This window comes from Chelonia mydas, chromosome 1, assembly GCF_015237465.2.
Source record: "Chelonia mydas isolate rCheMyd1 chromosome 1, rCheMyd1.pri.v2, whole genome shotgun sequence".
Taxonomy (NCBI): domain Eukaryota; kingdom Metazoa; phylum Chordata; order Testudines; family Cheloniidae; genus Chelonia; species Chelonia mydas.
The window spans coordinates 99915197-99934133 of NC_057849.1; the positions used below are offsets into that span (position 1 = coordinate 99915197).

Consider the following 18937-nt stretch of genomic DNA (forward strand, 5'->3'; position numbering starts at 1 on the left):
CCAATGTATTTTCTATTAATGCATGCACACAATTGTACATAAAGCTGGTTGAATAACTTTTAATGAATACATTTTCTCTCCTTTTCTGTTTGTGAATCATCTACTGAGAAATTGGAGTTTTCTTGAAGTTTTTCGTTACCTAACAATGCTCGCAAAGTAACTTCAGCAAATAATTTTAGATCTGTAGTTTATTTGTAATCAAGTTCTTGTCATTGTTTTTAAATTTAAGTTGTTTAGCTTGGACATATAGGTTGCATGGCAGGTTTCTATTCCCGGTCTGAATGAGTATGACACTCAGTCTAATTTCCATTATAAATACAAATCTGAATTTAAAAATTGATATCTGCAATAGTATTATGTATTATTAGCTTACATGTGCTGCTTTGGATACCAGTTTTTTATTCCAGTAATCTCATCTACTGAATTTTTGTGGAAAGCAACTACACAAGAGGCATGAACACAGCTGAAGCGAACTCCTAGATGACTTAGGAATGCAAATTGCTGATTTTCTTATGTTCATTCTGGTAGTGCCAAGGGCAGTGGTTCCCAAACTTGTTCCGCTGCTTGTGCAGGGAAAGCCCCTGGCGGGCCGCGCTGGTTTGTTTACCTGCTGCGTCCGCAGGTTCGGCCGTTTGCGGCTCCCAGTGGCCGCGGTTCGCTGCTCCAGGCCAATGGGAGCTGCTGGAAGTGGCGCGGGCCGAGGGACGTACTGGCCGCCACTTCCAGCAGCCCCCATTGGCCTGGAGCAGCGAACCGCGGCCACTGGGAGCGGCGATCGGCCGAACCTGCGGACGCGGCCGGTAAACAAACCGGCCCGGCCCGCCAGGGGCTCTCCCTGCACAAGCGGCGGAACAAGTTTGGGAACCTCTGGCCTAGGGGCTAACCAAGAACAGGGTCCTACTGGGACAGGGAACGTACAAACATAGAATAAGATAAAGTCACTGTCCAAAAAAGCTTATAGTCTAAATACACGAATACGATTATTATTTTTATTATCATAGCACTTAGGAGCCTAGTCATAAACTAGGGTCCCATTATGCTAGGAATTGTACAAACACAGAACAAAAAGACAGTGTCTGCCCCAGCGAGCTTACAATTTAAGACAAGAGACAACAGATGGATGTATACAGACAGATGGGGGAGTACAAGGAGGCAATAAGACAGTATTGTCCAGCATGATGAGCTGTGGTCTCAATGCACCAGCAGGGAAAAGGCAAAGGATATAACATATGAGCAGAGTCCTCAGCGTGATGATCAGCAGATGTTATGCTAGTTCCACAGGTTTTTGTTTTGTTTTGTTATTTAAGCCCTTTCAGACAATTTTTGCACTATTTGTCAAGCTGTATTGCTGTGTCAGCTTACGAATAACATGCATGTTAATAAATCTGTTCACTTTCAATGGAACTATGTCCTGCTTTATGAGATCCATCACAAACAGGGGAAATGTGTCTCTAGAAGTCTATGCTGTATGGAGGAAGACATAGTCTGGGAACATGAAGATATTATCATGGATGTAACCAGCAGTCCTTCAAATGCATTAACTAATCCAGAGTTTGAAGGTCCCCAGTCAATATCTGAAGGGGAAAAATGAGCCCTTTGTATACAGGTGGCAATGAAATAGTGAAAAATAGTGTTGGGCATTTGACCAGTTCAGAAATAATTGGCCAGCTGACCAGTCAGATATAGGTCAAATGTTGCCAGAAAATGTAAAAAACAGTAAAATATTTTGAAGCACTAATTTATTAGAACAATAACATCAGTTAAAAAAAGACTTTATGGTCTCCACTAGGCTTAGGCTTAGATACTTATGCCTAATGACAAAAACTAAGTTGCTTAAGTAAGTTATTTTAACTCAGAAAAATGCAAAACAATGAAATTAAGATCTAAAAAAATGAAAGAATGGCACCATGATGCCATCAAAAGACAGATTGCCATCTACATCAGGGTATTCTTGCTGCAATATTTTACAATATTTGACCATGACCAAATAATAGGCAATCAATTGACTAGTCATTTGACATTATTTGAACTGTCAATTGACCGGTTTGCCAAGCCTAGTGAAAACTACATTAATGGGTCAAGGAACCTTCCCTCGTAACCAAGGAATGTCGCAGAAAAGTTTAAGATCAGTGAGTGAGGGATCAATCCTTCAGTCTTATATCAAATATCCCTGGAATGTACATCCTTGCAGAAAAAGCTCACAGTTTTATTAGACATTTCTAATTACATATTGGTAAAGTACTTACTGTTTGTTTCACATTTTCACTGCAATTAGCTAGTCAGTTGGCAAATTCAAGGTATTGCTGTGATAATTACTATCTAAAGTTGAGTCCTCTTCCCTGACATCTGCGCATGAGTTCTTACTGCAGGTGGTGCTCCCCCAAAATTAGTTCAGACTGATTTCTTGGGTTTTTCTCCATCTCACTACGCTGGCACCACATTCTCTAAATTATGATTATGTAGGAGATTCATAGATACTAAGGTCAGAAGGGACCATTATGATCATCTGGTCCGACCTCCTGCACAACGCAGGCCACAGAATCTCACCCACCCACTCCTGCGAAAAACCTCTCACCTATGTCTGAGCTATTGAAGTCCTCAAATCATGGTTTAAAGACTTGAAGGAGCAGAGAATCCTCCAGCAAGTGACCCATGCCCCATGCTACAGAGGAAGGTGAAAAACCTCCAGGGCCTCTTCCAATCTGCCCTGGAGGAAAATTCCTTCCTGACCCCAAATATGGCGATCGGCTAAACTCTGAGCGTATGGGCAATTAGGATGTTGTGGGACTCTCTAAATATACTGAGGGAATTCTTCCAATATTATTTCTAGGATCTCAATTATCATGTCATGTTTGTCTGTTGCCATATGGCCACTGAGCTGGACAAAGTCAGGTTCCATGAGAAACTGGCAGCGTAGAATTCAGCGTTCTTCCTTCATGAGAGAAAGAGAATGTCTTCCACTGTTGCATTCATGTTTGTGGATTTCATGATGTCTTTGGGGTAGCTGTTGACAGACAGCCCTGGAGGTGAATTTTACAGGGTTCTAGAGAAGTATGATACTTCTTGTTATGGTTCTTGATTCTTTGTAGAGTTAGACAGTTAAAAACATCTATTTACACTTCAGATGGACTCCCCTGACCCCCTGGGTTATCTTAAGTTTTGAGTGAGCTCAGCAATAAGGTATATAAAACCACTGTTGGATTAATTAAAACAGCAACAACTATTCTTTCTATGAACTATAATCACAAGAGTGTTTTTTTTAATGTTTACAGGCATATGTCAATGTGGCAGATGCAAGTGTGAGAATTCGGACGGGAATGGACTGATCTATGGTAAATTTTGTGAGTGTGATGACCGAGAATGCATAGATGATGAAACAGGAGAGATCTGTACAGGTAAGTGCATTAGTAAATAAGCACAATAAGAAGATCAGTCAAAGGTGGTTGAGACATGCAATGGAGTAATACAGTATTTCAGATTTTTACTTATTGGAATTATAAAATGACTTTATTGCATGCATGCATTGAGAGACAGAGATAAATAGCATGAATACCACTGTGAATGGTGAGTAGAAATTTCAAATGAGCAAGTGGCCTGAACAATAAGCTGTGGAACATAGCAGCCCTGAGCCACTGTCTCCTTTTGTGAAGAGAAGCAGGAGCCAGGGTGCATAGCACCACAAAGCTGCTAATTTTCTAACGAGTGAGGTACATGGAAGTGGATCTGTACGAGGATGGAAGAAAGAGGGAGAGACTGAGCTGATACATTAAAAATAGAGAAATACAGTATTGAGACAAGTGGGATTAGAAAGGAGTAACACACACCCACATACACAAGGGGACCCGATTCATCCCCATAATACTGCAATTTTACATTGGTGAGTGTGTGTAAAATATGTATTACTATCTGTATTTATCCATGTGTGTATAAAGACCAAAATAATTTCTATTTGTTTAACTCTCCATGCTGCTCTTGGGAGAGAAAAGAACTTTAGTTGTACAGAATAAGTTGGTTTTTAAAATGATGATAGTAATATGATCCTCTGAAGAAACCATATCCTGGGAATGCTGGCCAAATTTATCAAATAATTGATCCAAGTAAAAGCTGGGGAGGGATATATGTCAGTGATTCAATATATATTTTATTTTACCAAGTGTGAAGAGAAAATGCCACACTTTATTACATTTGATAACATTTGACGTTTTACAAAACCCCATTAAACTCTCCTGTTGCATTTTTCTGTGTATCCTTTCTCATCAGTGCGGTGTCTCATGATAAAGTTTTTTCCTATTCCCTACCCTTGTTTCATTCAGTGATGCCATAATCCAACTGGGGACTAGATTTATCTCTGTAAAACTCCAATTTTATGTTGATGTGCCTGTTGAATACTAGAAAAGATAGGATGCTACGCTTAGTAGCGAGATATCCCTGTAGTTGTTGCAGTCACCCTTTTCACCTTTATTTTTATACAAAGTGGTGATGTTTGCATCACAAATCTCTTGTGGTACCTGACTCTCTTTCCAGCATTTAAGTAGCAGCTGATGAAGATATAGTAATAGGCTGTCTTTCCTGCACTTGAGGATTTCCTCTGGGATGCCGTCTTTTCCAGGAGCCTTGTCACTTGATAGCAAATCAATGGCCTTGCTTAGCTCTTCTACAGTGGGCTCCACATCTAGCTCTGGCATGACCTGTAGAATTGGCATTTGGTCCAGTGATTCACTGGTGATGTTTCTTTTTTGTGTGTATAGCTCTGACCAGTGTTCAACCCAATGGGACAACTGCTTGCTTTTATCTGTAATGATTTCACCACTGTGCGATTTGAGAGTGGCAACTTTGTTGACAGTGGTATCTAGAGCTTTCTTCAGGCCATCATACATGACTTTGAGATTTCCTGTGTCTGAGGCTGTCTGTATCTCTTCACAGAGCTTGATCCAGTAATGATTTGCACAGCATCTGCTTGCTCACTGCATCTTGGTTTTTGTATGTTGAAGTCTCACTTTTTGGTGCTCTCTGTTGGCTTCTTGTTGTGTTCCAGATAGGCTGTGTTCTTAATATTGATGAGAGGTAATAGTTCCACTTCATTTTCTTCAAACCAGTCCTTTTTTGATGGTCTCTTTCACCAAATGTAGCCAAAGCTGTTTCATGGATTGTTGTTCTTAAATCCTCCCAAAATTCCTCTGCCTTCTCTGGTAATGATTTCCCATGCATGCTAAGTTCAAAAGCCTGCACAAACTCCTGGCATTTCCTCTGTTTTTTTGGTATTAACAGCATTGATTTTGGGCTTGCTCCTAGGTTTTGCTCTATGTAGTTTCTTGGCTGTAATCTTGACTTTGCTAATAATCAAGAAGTGTTCAGTGTCACAATCAGCGCTGTGAACGTGCAAGTGTTCTGTACTAAGTACTAGGTCTTTCCTCCTGACGATAACAAGGTCTAATTGGTGCCAGTGGCGTGATTGTGGATGTCGCCAGGACACTTTGTGGTGATCTTTTCCTGTAAAATATGAATTGGTAATGCACATTTGGTTTTGGGTGCAGAATTCAAGAAGTCATTGGCCGTTCTCACTCATCTTGCCAATGCCAAAATGTCCTAGACAATCTGGCCATGAGTTGTTGTCTGCACCAACTCTTGCATTAAAGTCACCAGGAAGGAAAAGTTGCTCAGTTGATGGTATTCTTCTGACAACTTGATGCAAAGAGTTGTAAAATGTATCCTTCTCCTCAGGGCTAGATTTGAGTGTTGGTGCATAGGCACTAATGATGCTCACAGAGCCGATGGTTGTCTGAAGTCTAAGTGAAATGATACGCTCTGACTTATCAATGGGAGTTTCTAGGAGCTTTACTCACTTGTTTCTCAAAGCCAAACTGACACCGTGCAGAGGATTTTCTTTGCTGGTTTTACCTTGACAAAAGAAGGTGTAATTGGCCTCTTGGACAGAACCAGCATCTGCAAGTCTTGTTTCCTGGAGTGCTGCAATGTCAACATTGAGTTTGTTCAGCTCACAGTCTACCAAAGCTGACTTCCTTATGCTGCTTGTGAATTGTAGGTTGTCATTGTCTGTCAATTTTGGACACATGGTACTGACATTCCAGCTGCCAAGCCAGAAAGTTCTTGGTTTCTTATTTTTGTCAGGTGCAAGGTTTCTATCTGCCATTCAACTTTTGGTCTAGCCTCACACACCCCATGAGGAAGGCAGACTGTCGCGGGTCAGCATGTAACTGTCCGCGGGCAGCCCGGCTTTGTGGTGGGTAGTGGCTGACTAATGGAATGGAGTGATTGCTCCCACCATTGTCACTTCTGCTCCAAGATGCATGTTGTCCCAAAGGATACAGCATCCTCTTCAGGACACAGCCCTCTGGCTATGTCACACTCTGTTCTCTCCCCTTTCCAGGGAAATGGCAGTCCACTGTTCAGCCACTTCCTCGATGGTGAGTGGCAGGGGGGGACCCAGGCCCTCCCACTACTCTGGGTCCCGGCCCAGGGACCATGTAGATGTCAGCCACATGCTGCACCCCCTACAACCCCACAGTCTACTTCCCTGGACCACTTCCCCGCAGCCCCAGCACCTTCTCCACCCTTGTCTCAGGGCCCTAGCATGTCAGCAGTCAGCCAGGAGCTCACTCTCACTCCCCTGATCCTGCCCAGCACTGCTCTGTCCAAGATGCTAGCTGCCCTCTGCCTGCAAGGCAGCCAGTCCTCCTCCCTCCCTGAGCTCCAGGGAGTGACTGGCCTGCTCTGCCCTGCAGCTCTTCTTACATGGGCCTGCCTGGCCCTGATTGGCTGCTCCTCATAGCCCTCTCCAATTGGCTTTCTCCCTAGGGTCCTCTCCCATTGGCTGTCTGTTGTGCAGCCTCCCTAGGGTTCTATTAACCCTTTATGGGCTAGTGTGGGGCAGAGGCCCCATCACAGGGGCATTAGCCATAGGGATTTCATATTCAGTTTCAGCAAAGATACGGCCTGATTTTTAACATGGACCATATGATAGCTAACTAAACTCTGATCCTGCAATTTGTTGTTGTGTCCTCATAGAACAGCATTGTCTTCAGTCAGGAACCATAGATCCACTCCAAGATAATTGTAGATTAAATTATGTAGTTCATACTAGTTCTGGGTATCTATGAGTATGAGGGAGACAAGAAGAGGTCAAAAGTGGTTGTTATCCTTCTTGACCAAAGATGATGCTGACAATGGTTTTACATCTTGTGAGCATAGTTGTGGCTAAAAAGACCACTGCACGAGTGGCAGTCCTTTCCAAATAAAGTGCTTAGGTAGTCTGATGCCAAGGAAGGGATTACAAATTATGCCTGCCAAGACTGCTGCTGTTTATGTCTCAGCCTCTGTGCCTCAACAGCCGTAAGACAGTTAATAAAACTTTACCCTGTCATCAGAACACATGCATGACTTGTTTTCAATGGTGATGGTTTGTGTTGCGCCATCCACACTCGCTCGCCTATTCATCTGTGCTCTAGTGGCACACAGTCACAAGATGATTGGCAGGGGGTGCAGTCTGTAGCCAATGATGTGGAATCGTTCCATGAGCCCTCTTTAGTCAAAGATAGAGATGGTCAAAAAATGTATAACAATTTAGTTCACAAATTTAGCTTCCTTTCTACCAGTGTGAAGTGTCTGCAAAAAATTGCCTAGTTCTCAAATGTATTTAGTTTTAGAAATTATTCACAAATTTGTTCGGAAATAATTCTTGATCTGCTTTCATGAACAATTCATTGTGAATATTTGAAATGCAAAATTTGCTCTGGCTTGGTTAGTTACATAAGTCACACAGAACTGTTTCTTTTCCCTTATTGGTTGACAGCTGTGGAAATGTCATGTTTGACTGTAAAATTTACATTTCACAATTCAAAATTTGCACTGTTGATAGTAAATGAACATGAGATATTTGAGGACAACAGGTGATCCAGTTCTTGCAGAGACTGCTGGGGCTGTTGAGTCTGACACTCAGGGTAAAGTGAGAAAGGACTTGACCCTGCAAGGTCCTGGCTCTGCTCACCAAAGCACTTAACTATGTACTTAACTATAAGCCCATGAAGAGTCCCACGTGCTTAATGTTAAACACTTGGGTAGTCCCACTGAAGTCACTGCACTAGTCACCTGCTGAAAGTTAGGTGCTTTGGTGGATTAGGTCAGAGGGCTTAAGTAGAGTTTGTAGGATTAAGCCCCAAATGACCAAAGGCAGGACCTGTTCAGGATTTTGAAGGTGGGGGAGGGATATTAGGTGAATTTGTTAAAGGTTTGTTTTGATTCATGGAAGGGATTGATCTTCCAGCTAGCTCTTAATTTTTAAGAGCTGATTTGTCTCTGTCCATAATTTCCCTGTTTAAAACAGATACAAACAAAAGCCATAGTCCTGCAAGCTGCTCAGCACAGGTGGAGCCCTCCACTGGCACAGAACCCCCTGGAGTGAATCTTGCAAGGGGCCGAGCTCCCTCAGCTCCTGTTGTTTAGAAGTTGCAAGTGCACAGTACTCTGCAGTTCATGAGAGAGATTGAGCCACAGTAGTGTATTTAAAGTTGCTCTTAACTTTTTCTGTTACATTCACGATCTACCAAATTTACCCATCCATACTCAAGAATTAAGTTTAATGACTGCTTAAAAAATAAGTTTAAATTTAATTTTATTATTATTTATTGATTTATGTATTGCAAATGAAGAACATTTGTAAAATAGGTTTATGGAGGTATATCAATATAACATAATTAATTGCTTTTGTAGAAATTTTATTTTATTCAGAAATCAAATCTGTCAGCTGCTTTAGTTGTGATCATAACACTGCAAGGATGAAGAGGAAAATTAGTAAAACTGGTTAGATTGTTAATGCTCTTTTAAAAACTTGTCTTTTTCTCACTGTATAAAATTTGCTTTGGGTTAAGGCCATGGAAAGTGTTACTGTGGAAACTGTTACTGTGAGGCTGGTTGGCATGGAGATAAATGTGAATTCCAGTGTGACATCACCCCATGGGAGATCAAGAAAAGATGCACATCTCCAGATGGCAAAATCTGCAGCAATAGAGGTGTGTCATTCACATATTTTATATGTGCATTTATTCTGCACTAGGACAAAGGTCATAATTTTTGGAAATAGTTTTTGGTTTTGCTCTCCTTTCACTTCTCGACATGAATCTTTAAAATTTGGCATCTGTGTGTATGTGTGTACACATAAACATACACTTATGTGTGCATGTATGAATATGTTTGTGTATATGCATACACATATTTCCTATTATATACATATATGTGTGAATATGCCTATGTAAAATATGTATTTATAAGATGAAATTGACCCAAGAATGGGAAGCCCTTTTCACCTCTTGCTCCTACAATGAGACTGCACTGGACGGGTAATGGGCAGATAACTCATCCTGAGTTCCCAAAACCCCTGAATATGGGCTATGAAAGAACAGTGGTCATTATTTCATCTCATAACCTGGAACAGCAGCCAAAGAGGGCCTGCTCATGGCCTTGGAAGATCAATTTTTTTAACTACATATAGTTCTTTGCACAAAGTCCAATCACGTGAATTTCATCCATAATTTCCATTTAATTTTGCCAATTTGGGAAGAAATAATGAAAAAAATGAGATTTGTATTCACCAGCTGCTATACTTGGCTTCAGTGAACAAATAGTTCAAAGTGAGAATGTTATTCCTTTGGCTGCAGTCCAGAACTATTACAGAAGAGCAAAAGTGCAAGTCTCAAAGATACCTTTCTTAAATATATCTCTACTGACAAAACCTGCTATAGTATGAGCACCTAATTAGCCTGAGAGCATTTAGAAAACTCTCTCATCTTAATTATGGGGAAATTGAAAGCTTGGCTCAAATACAGAAATAATGTAGGCTCATTTAATGTTTGGGCTTTAACTATAAAAAAAACTTGTGTAATACAGGAAAAAATAAATATAGAAACATTATGTGTCAAATTAGATGTTTTATTTGCACTGTAATAGTGATATCTTACCAAAGGGAATTTTAAGATGTCTTACCTAGCAAGCATTTCTTTATCCTTATACTGGAGCAGTGCAAATGAGTGTAACTGGTACCCTTAATAGCTGCAAACTTCTGCAGGATGCACAAGCGAACTACCTGCCCAATACTATTTCCAGAATTCTTTTTAACTTTCACGTATTTATGATTTTGTCCACATGAAACTTCAGGATGCCTTGACTTTATAAAGCTATTTCCACTCACTTTATTAATGGGTTTTTGATCAATGTTCCCAATTTACATATTTTGATATATACTAAATATCTAGGGCAGCTGATGAAAAGTTACTCTAAAAATTTACTGTTTGGGGATTACACCATCATTAAATAATTTATCCACTCTAAGAGTTTAACATTCTCTTCACTGAATGAACGGTAAAAGTGTCCATAATATTGATTCATCCAGCCCAGTTCTCTTCAAATACATCATATTATTGTAGTGGAGAGTGCTGGTGGCTGCCAGCAAACTTGACTTTGAACTGTGGGCAATCACAGACCTCGCTGAAACTGATGGATGTACTAGATGACCTTCATTCAGACTAAATGGAAGAAGCAATTAAGCTCCTTTATGAAGTAAGATAGCTGGAGACAATGGAAGCCACTGCATACATTTTTAACTAATGAACATTGGAAATGATGACCCTGTGCTCACAAAGCTTTTGTGAAGGCAAAATAGCAAGTTTCAGTTTCCACACTGATTCTTATTCATGCCCATTGGTAGGCCCATTTCTGCTCTGTTTTTTTTCTTAGGCACGTGTATATGTGGTGAATGCACATGCCATGATGTGGACCCAACTGGTGACTGGGGAGATATTCATGGAGATACCTGTGAGTGCGATGAAAGAAACTGCAAGGCAGTGTATGACAGATATTCTGATGACTTCTGTTCAGGTAAGGGGCATATGTAAATGTAAACAAGATGTCTGAATTTAATTTTGGAAGAAGGAATGTCCAGTTGGCTTGCTCTTACTCCTCATTCTGTTTCTTTAGTGTAATTTTTGCTCAGCTGACACTAGGGCTCAGACTCTAATTATTTTATCGGAAGTAAGTAAATTTTTTTTAAATAAAAAACCATGCTATTTTGTGAAACATTTAAATGAAATGAAAAATCTTTCATCTTTATTTTTTCCACAAAACATACTTTTTGACCAGTTTTTCTAAATATGAACTAAGGAGCCCAACTGTAAGCACTCATTTGTGTTATGCTAAGTACATTGTGTTCAACATAGCACAAACTGAACAATTTGAAGAATGACTGAAGCTGTTAATTGTGGATATACTCTACCACACAGATTGAAACTTGAAAATGAAGACAGTGTGGGGGAAATAAAGGAAAAACTAAAAGAATCCACATTTGTTATAAATGCAAGGTGGTTGGTAGAACATAAAAAAGTGGTATGGTAGTGACTATAGCATCAATACAGGAAATGTGTGTTCTTATTAAATGATGTTGATTCTACCCCTGAACTGTACCTTGCTGCCCCTCAGAATATTGGATCCAAGATACTCAAGATGCCATTCAAGAATGCAGGGTATAACAAGAAGGTCTTTGCTATTTGCTAAGATAAGAAAATAAAATGGGAAAAGATGAGAGCATTTCTGAGGAGCAGTCATCTAGAACTTCAGCTGTATGGGTGCTCAGCACATTATTTTAATTGTTGTTGAAAAAGATTAACATCTAACTCAATCCTAGCTCATTTCTGGAGGTTCAAAAATTCTTCCTCAGCTACCAACATCCTCATGGTATGTTGAGTGAAAAAGAACTGATGCCCCAGCTTCCCAGTGACACTTGGTGGAACTCTGGGGAAGATGATGTATCTTCATTTTTATCCGACTACCATAAATACGATGAAATTAGCACTAAGCATGAGAAGGACTTTGACTAAAACATTGCATGCGTTTTGTGCACCAAGGCACTCTACAGAAGCACACATCTTGCAAAAGCAACTGAATGCATCTTCAAAGGGACTTGACAGATTACAGTCTGACACTAATATTGCAGTGTTCTCTGGAAATCTGACTTGACCTAATTAAGAAAAAAATTTGGAACCACACAAGAACAAAATAATTTTTAAAAATAGCTTCTGAAAAGTTTATAGTCCCACCTCCCAGCATGATTGATCCCAAATCAAAAGATCATAGAAGGAGCCTAAAACAGTAAGAGGAGGCTGAAACTGAGATGGTGAAATTAACCCTCAGGTCCTTTCTTCTCTACTAATGATAAATATGAAGATCCAGGTTTTTTAACCACAACTATGTTTGAAAAAGAATGTTGGGACTAGAACTGGTCAGAAAAGGAGAAAAAAAGATCTGTATTTCTGAAAATGTTTTATGACTTTTTTTCTTCCCACTTTTTTGGTTGAAATTTTGATCAGCTCTAAGTGTTTAACACGTAAACAGAAAACAGGACAATTGAATTCAGGATATTGTCCATTTTTAAAACTTACTACTATCAGCATCAATTGACTTTTACCGCAGTGGGATTGATTTGATTGAACCTTTGTTATATTCCACTTGTAGAAAAAAGCAAATGATTTGTAAAAGCGTATCAGTAGCTAAGGTAAATACATAAAGAGGGTTATGCCTAACTAGATTACGGGTTTTGCATTTGTGTTCTTATATTCAAGGCCTTGTTTACACAAATTGTGCAAACCCCTAGCTTAGACACAGTGCACCAGTGTAAACTGACTTTCAGTAGTGTGACTTACCCCAGTTCAAACGAGGGTACTTTGCATCTGTGTAAGTCATTGCCAAAACCCATAATGTGGGAAAGCACTTAAAAAATTCAAGCTGTTAATTTTGGACAATATATTTACTGTTTTATGTCTGCAGAAAAACAGCGCTTACAAAGTGAATCACAAAGCATATGTGCTATGTTTCATTTCAAAATGTTACTCTTTTAGGTTTTAACAAGTTTTTTTTCAGTGTTTTAGTACAAAATCTACTGGGGTTTATTTAGATTGGGGAAAATTCAGGCAAAATGGCAAACCTGATAGACAATAAAGGGAACTGAGCTGGTTCAAAAGTTTCTCGTGTTGTTCTGCTGCCTAATTGATAAAGGCAGGAAACCTTTCCTGTCCAGATTAGTGGACTGGAATCATAGAAACCCTGTTGCAGATAAGAATTTTACTCTGACTGAATGAAATGCCAACAGTCATTTCAAAGACTTTATACCATTGGAATTGGGAGCCCCGCTGCTAAGGCTTAACATCACAGAAGGGTAGCTCCCTTCAGAGATTTCACATTGCCTGGGGGTGATTGGCAATTTACAGTACTTCAGGTTGCCAACTGGATGTCCTCTTTTAAAGAGTTTAATGCTGTTTGGTATCTAACTGCATGATCTTCACTTAGAGGTATTCACATTGTCAAGGGACTGTCCTCCTTTAAAGATAATCATGTTAACATCCTGATATAGAAAGCAAAAACCAACAACAAAATGAGCCTTCCCATAGGAAAACATCCATATTCACGTATAGACTATGTGCTGCTGTCTTGTTCGCGCATACACAGCTGTTTTATCAGGAGAGAGTCAATAAGTGAATTAGCCTTTCAGAGATGCACATCTGGGTCACAGGGGCATATGGCCAATGCCCAGCCTGCCAGCAGGTGCACAAAAACAACAAAGGACCGAAGAGCGGCCTTTGGCATTTTTAAATGAAAAACAATTAACAAACATAAAGAAAAATCACCTCCTGTGCACCTGCAGAACAGCAACTGGTCTGCTGGCCTTCCTGGAAGCTTAGGGAGCTCCGTGCCCCCCGCCTCCTCCAGTTTTCTGCATATGAACTAGTAAGTGCATAAATTTTAGACTTATAGTATTTGCAAGTGTGAATATTTCAATGTAGTCAGACAGGATCTATAAAACATATGTGCTTATAGTTTGCAAGAAGAAAACCAGGATGGGACCGTGGACAAAAGAAGAGTGGGTTGGACTTAAAGCAGTGGGTGGTGACTGGCTGAGGTTCTTGGGAGCAGAGCTGGCTAGGGAGCTAGTCTAATGAAAAAAGCATTTATGCCCTCTTTCAAACTTTACTCTGCTGCTGAAGAAAGATTTTGCTGATTGTCACGGGGCTGCAGTGTGTAACGAGGGGGTTGTCCCCTTTTCAAATCATGACATCATATCAGACACGGCCCACTGAGTCTCCTCTTCTTGCCAGGACATCAGGTCTCATGGCAAATAATCCTCTGTGCTGTACTACTTCTGGCTCCACTCCTGGGGGTGGGGGGGAAGCAGAACAGACAAACAGTCTGGAGCTCTTAGCCTCCTGGCTGGGGCTGACAATAAGAAATCTGAGGCCCTTGGGGTGGGGCAGAGCAAACCAACAGTCTGTATCAGTGATCCCCAGTGGTAACACCTAGTGGCAAGTGCAGGATGGGGGTAAGGGAACCTGGGCCTATCCTACTCCTCTGGATTCCGACCCAGGGCCCTATGAAGCCAGTGATATCCTTATTGAGAATTCAAGTGTCAGCTCCCAACACATTCCTGGGTCACTTCCTACCTTTGAGTCTCCTGAGGGCTTGTCCTCCACGGGCAGCAGCTTGGTGTCTCTGTTGGCCTCCGTAGCTGGGGGCAGAGGTCCCCTGTACTACTATCATCTGCAGTCTGAGGAGCTGATGGTTCTTCAGCAGGAGACGGCTGCTCCCGTCCATCCTCCTCTTCAGCCAGCCCCGACTGAACTGACCAGTTGCTATTTATCTGTTCCTTTTATCGGTAGCATGTGCAGCAGAGGCAAGAGGGCGTGGCCTCTGCTGCCAAAAGTGATTGGTTAACCCCCCGCCCGACCAGTGTGGGGTTTATACACCCTGTCACTCTGATGCTCAAGCTTTCTTCACCCAATGCTTAGAATATTTTGTTCTGTCAGGCGTCTGCCCCTTTAAGTGATTGGTGGAAGAAGCTAGAGATCAAGTTAGAACTTTCTCTGCTGGATGTGCAGAGGAGATTTAATTGGATCTTCAGTCTTGGTCCTTCCCTCCAGGCTTTCAGATAGCCCATGATGCTGATCACAAATGAGTGGTTGATATAGGCCAGGGCAAATTGTATTCAGCATTACATAATTTGCATGTCAGTTTTTTAAAGCAGAATATATCATAAAGTAGATCTACTTTTTGAAAATAATTATTTAAATATACTGTAGAAATGTGTGGTTTTGATAAGGGATGAAATGTTGAGTATGCCATGAACTTCATATTCTTTTTCTGTGTGACATGGTATATAATATTGCAATTGTCAGTAAATTGGAAGTTCAGAGTAAGGGTCTTGCACTGCAGTGTGATTTACAATGTGTTTGTATGTGCATTGTGGGTCACAGTAGTGTTGAACTGAAAGTGAGTGCAGAACAGAAGGTGTGTGCTGGTAAGACAGAGTATTCTGACGGTAGTGAGATAAAGCGTGGAGAGTGGTGTTGTGTTGAGTGTGAAAGTTGTCTTATGGTTGCCTTGTTGCTAAGGGTTTGCGTTGTTGTCAGAACATACATTTGAGTGTCTTTACCTCTTTGGTTAACAGTCTTGTGTATGAAGATTTATACTATAGATCAGAGCTACAGTATTTTCTAAGAAAGGAAAAATGATTCAATGGTCTAGAAACTATATAACACAAACAGCGTGGCATCCATTATTATTATCATACAGGAAATATTGATTTTTAGGTGCAATGACTTGATTACATTGAACCTTCTTCCATGGTAATTATTTAATAAAAATTGAGTTTTAGAAATTAGAGACTGTGCTTATTATCATTAGACTTTAATGTATCTATTGCCTTGATTGTGACTGACTTAGAAGACTTTAATTCTTTTCATTGTAAAGGTCATGGACAGTGTAATTGTGGAAGATGTGATTGTAAAAAAGGATGGACTGGAAAGAAGTGTGAACATCCACGTTCTTGTCCATTGTCAGCTGCGGACAGCTCTAAGAAATGCCAAGGAAGCTCTAATTTACCTTGCTCCGGAAGAGGTAGGTGAAGTTTGTTAGAATCTTTGTCGTGCCCTCATAATCTACTCCTGATTAAAATTTTTCTATTCATATATTTCTTGTTTTAAAGAGCTTGAACTTTCCTCGTTGTGCATGAGTCATGTCTGCATGATTTATATGGTAGGGTGAAGGGAGAATAGGAGAAAGAGTACCTGTTTTTTCTGGCATCTGCTGCATTATACTATATTTCATTTACTTCAGTGTGTTCAGTTTTTGTAGAGGAGATTTCAAGATCACTGCTATTAGTTCTTTGGTGAGGATATATTTGGAGTATGGGCCTATTCTTGCACCCTCTGCTTGGAGAAAACTCCCACTGAATGAAAGTGTCACGTCCTCAGCTTGTGTAAATTGGTATAACTCTATTGACTTTGATAGACATACTCAGATATGCACCGGCAGAGGATCTGTCCCAGGGACTGCAGGATTGAGCCCTATATAATAGTTGTTCTTGATAGCCATTTTCTAATTGCCTGCTCACTTTTCAGTTGCCTTTTCAAAAGCTTTGACTAAAACCATTATTTATTAACAGACTTTTATAAAATTAAGTATGGAGTTTCAGGTATGCAGTTGGGACAATATAAACATAAATAACATGCAAGAGGGAAAAATCATCTAAAACAGAATGGATTCCATTCATTTTGACTTATCAGAATATGAAATATGATTCTGCTCTCAAGAGACTAGAATGGCAAATATGATATAGACTTTTTTTAGAATTGGTAATTGAAGTTGTTATGAAGTCTGCCCTCTATAGCATTTGCTGGAAAAGGACTAATGCTGTTTTTGAATTATTACTCAAACCTTAAATGTCATTTAATTTATGATTGCTTCTTTCCCTAATACTGTCTGCAATAATCAGGGTCAAACAAAGGTCATAAGCTATTCACCCAAGTTAGCAGTGCCACATTGACATTTGCCTATGTTTTTCTTTCACAAATGTATCGCTGTTAATAACAGTCCTTGTGCACAACTAGTTATCTTCTACAAGAACTAGGAATTATCAGCTGCTTTTTATCAGGCTAGGCTGGCAGAATGTTGACCTTTTAGCAGAGAAATAGCTGTCACAAGAGGAAGTGCCTTTAGTCGTGCTGGGAAAAAATGTTTCCATTTGGCTGGGTTAGGAGCAGGGCCGGCTCCAGGCACCAGCGTTCCAAGCAGGTGCTTGGGGCGGCCGTCAGAAAGGGGCGGCAGAGTTTCTGCTGCGGCGGCAATTTGGCGGCAGCTTCTCTCTCCCCTGCCATCTGTGGCGGCAATTCGGCGGTGACAGGTTTTTTCACTGCTTGGTGGCAAAAACGGTAGAGCCAGCCCTGGTTAGGAGTTTTGAATATTACTAATATATTACACATGTGCAGTCAGTTAACAGAAGGAATGTCTATACTGCAATTAAAAACCCACAGCAGGCCCATGCCAGCTGACTTGAGGTCATAGGGCTGGGGCCAAGGGGCTGTTTAACTGTCGTGTAGACATTTGGGCTTGGGCTGAAGCTCAGGCTTTAGGACCCTATGTGATGGTAGGGTCCCAAAACTCGGGCCTATCGTGACCTCAGTTTCCAGTCTGTAAACTGGGGTAATAATACTTCCCTACCTCACAGGGGTGTTGTGAGCATAAAAATCCATTAATGATTGATTGTGAGGTGCTCAGATACTGCACTGAAGAGGGGCATGTAAGCATATAGATAGAATAGAATAGCAAGAAAGAACTAGATGCTAGAAGGTGCATGGGAATATGGAGCCTGTAAGGAGGTTTTATGGATGTAACCGTGGGATTGCCCATATCATGTGGTAAACTATTCCTGAAATTTAAACGTTATTTTGCTAGAGGACCTGCTCAAACATCTTTAATGTAGCGGGGCTGCTTTCCCAACCCCTTATTGGTATCAGTATGTGATTTAAAGGACACGGTTTTCCTGGAATGTGATACCTTACAAACAATTTAGTTTTTTGAGTAAATTTCTTCTTGAGACCGGGTTGAGTTTTAAGAATATTCAATTTTAATTTTTTGTTGGTTTCTCAATCTGTCCCTTTTCAAACTGGATTTTTTAATCTTGCTCCTGATATCATAGATATCCTGACTGGGATTTTCAGTGGAATCAAAAAGAGTTAGGCACCCATTTCCCATTGAATTTCAATTGGACTGGGGCACCTAAATCCCTTAGGCACCTTTAAAAATCCTTGTCTTTGTTCATGGTGTCTGTACATTACTATTTTGGTCCCTTTCTTGTAATGTTTCTCTCTTAGCTCGGATACAAGGAGAAAAAGAATAAATGTGCACTGCAGTATGTAGGAAATTATGCATACAATATTATAATTTAATGAGAATTTTGTTTAGTAAAACAGTTTATCTCTGGGTTAGAAGAGGGGGCTGGGATTCAGGAGATGTAGCTGCTGTTTGTTACAGTGCCACTCGCTGTGTGTCCTTGGAGAATCCACTCTCTGTGCCCCAGTTTCTCTGTTAGTCAGTGGGGATCATGATACTAAACCACTTGTTATAAAACACTTTAATATTTTTGGTAAGAGGTGCTAAATGAGGACAAAATATTATGGTTATTCTTAATACCACTTGTACCACACAGATAATTTACTCCTTAGCCATAACATGTAGAAAACAGGAAGCAGAAAATTGTAATTCATACCCCTTTCACCTTTTATATCAAATACTGATGTGTACTGAGAGTTTCAGGTGGAGAATGTTTAAACATGAGACATTTTGTCATGAGGTTGGATTCTTAAGATTGTTCAACTACTTTCTAAGTGGTATTCTCATGATAAATATGAAATGTAAGTTAGAAATGTTTTATAATTCTTCACTTCAGTAATTGCCAAAGTAAACTCAGTTACTGGCTGAGGAGGCATTGAAGAAACATTCCATAAAAGCTTTGGCTGGCCACCTTGAGGTTTTAGCTTATTTTGCAAAACTTTCTGATTTGAAAATAAAAATCATAAATCTTCCAGAAATTCAACTTTGAATTTTT

The 18937-nt window shown here is 40.3% G+C and overlaps 1 protein-coding gene across 1 annotated transcript in view; it reads left to right on the plus strand.

The window, feature by feature from the left end:
- The window catches only part of ITGBL1 (integrin subunit beta like 1), a 254672-nt gene that overhangs the window by 117989 nt on the left and 117746 nt on the right, over nt 1-18937 (plus strand). The window contains exons 5-8 of the mRNA XM_007066259.4: nt 3273-3395; nt 8886-9026; nt 10747-10887; nt 15802-15948. Coding sequence (XP_007066321.2) covers nt 3273-3395; nt 8886-9026; nt 10747-10887; nt 15802-15948 — 552 coding nt within the window. The remainder of the gene's footprint in view (nt 1-3272; nt 3396-8885; nt 9027-10746; nt 10888-15801; nt 15949-18937) is intronic.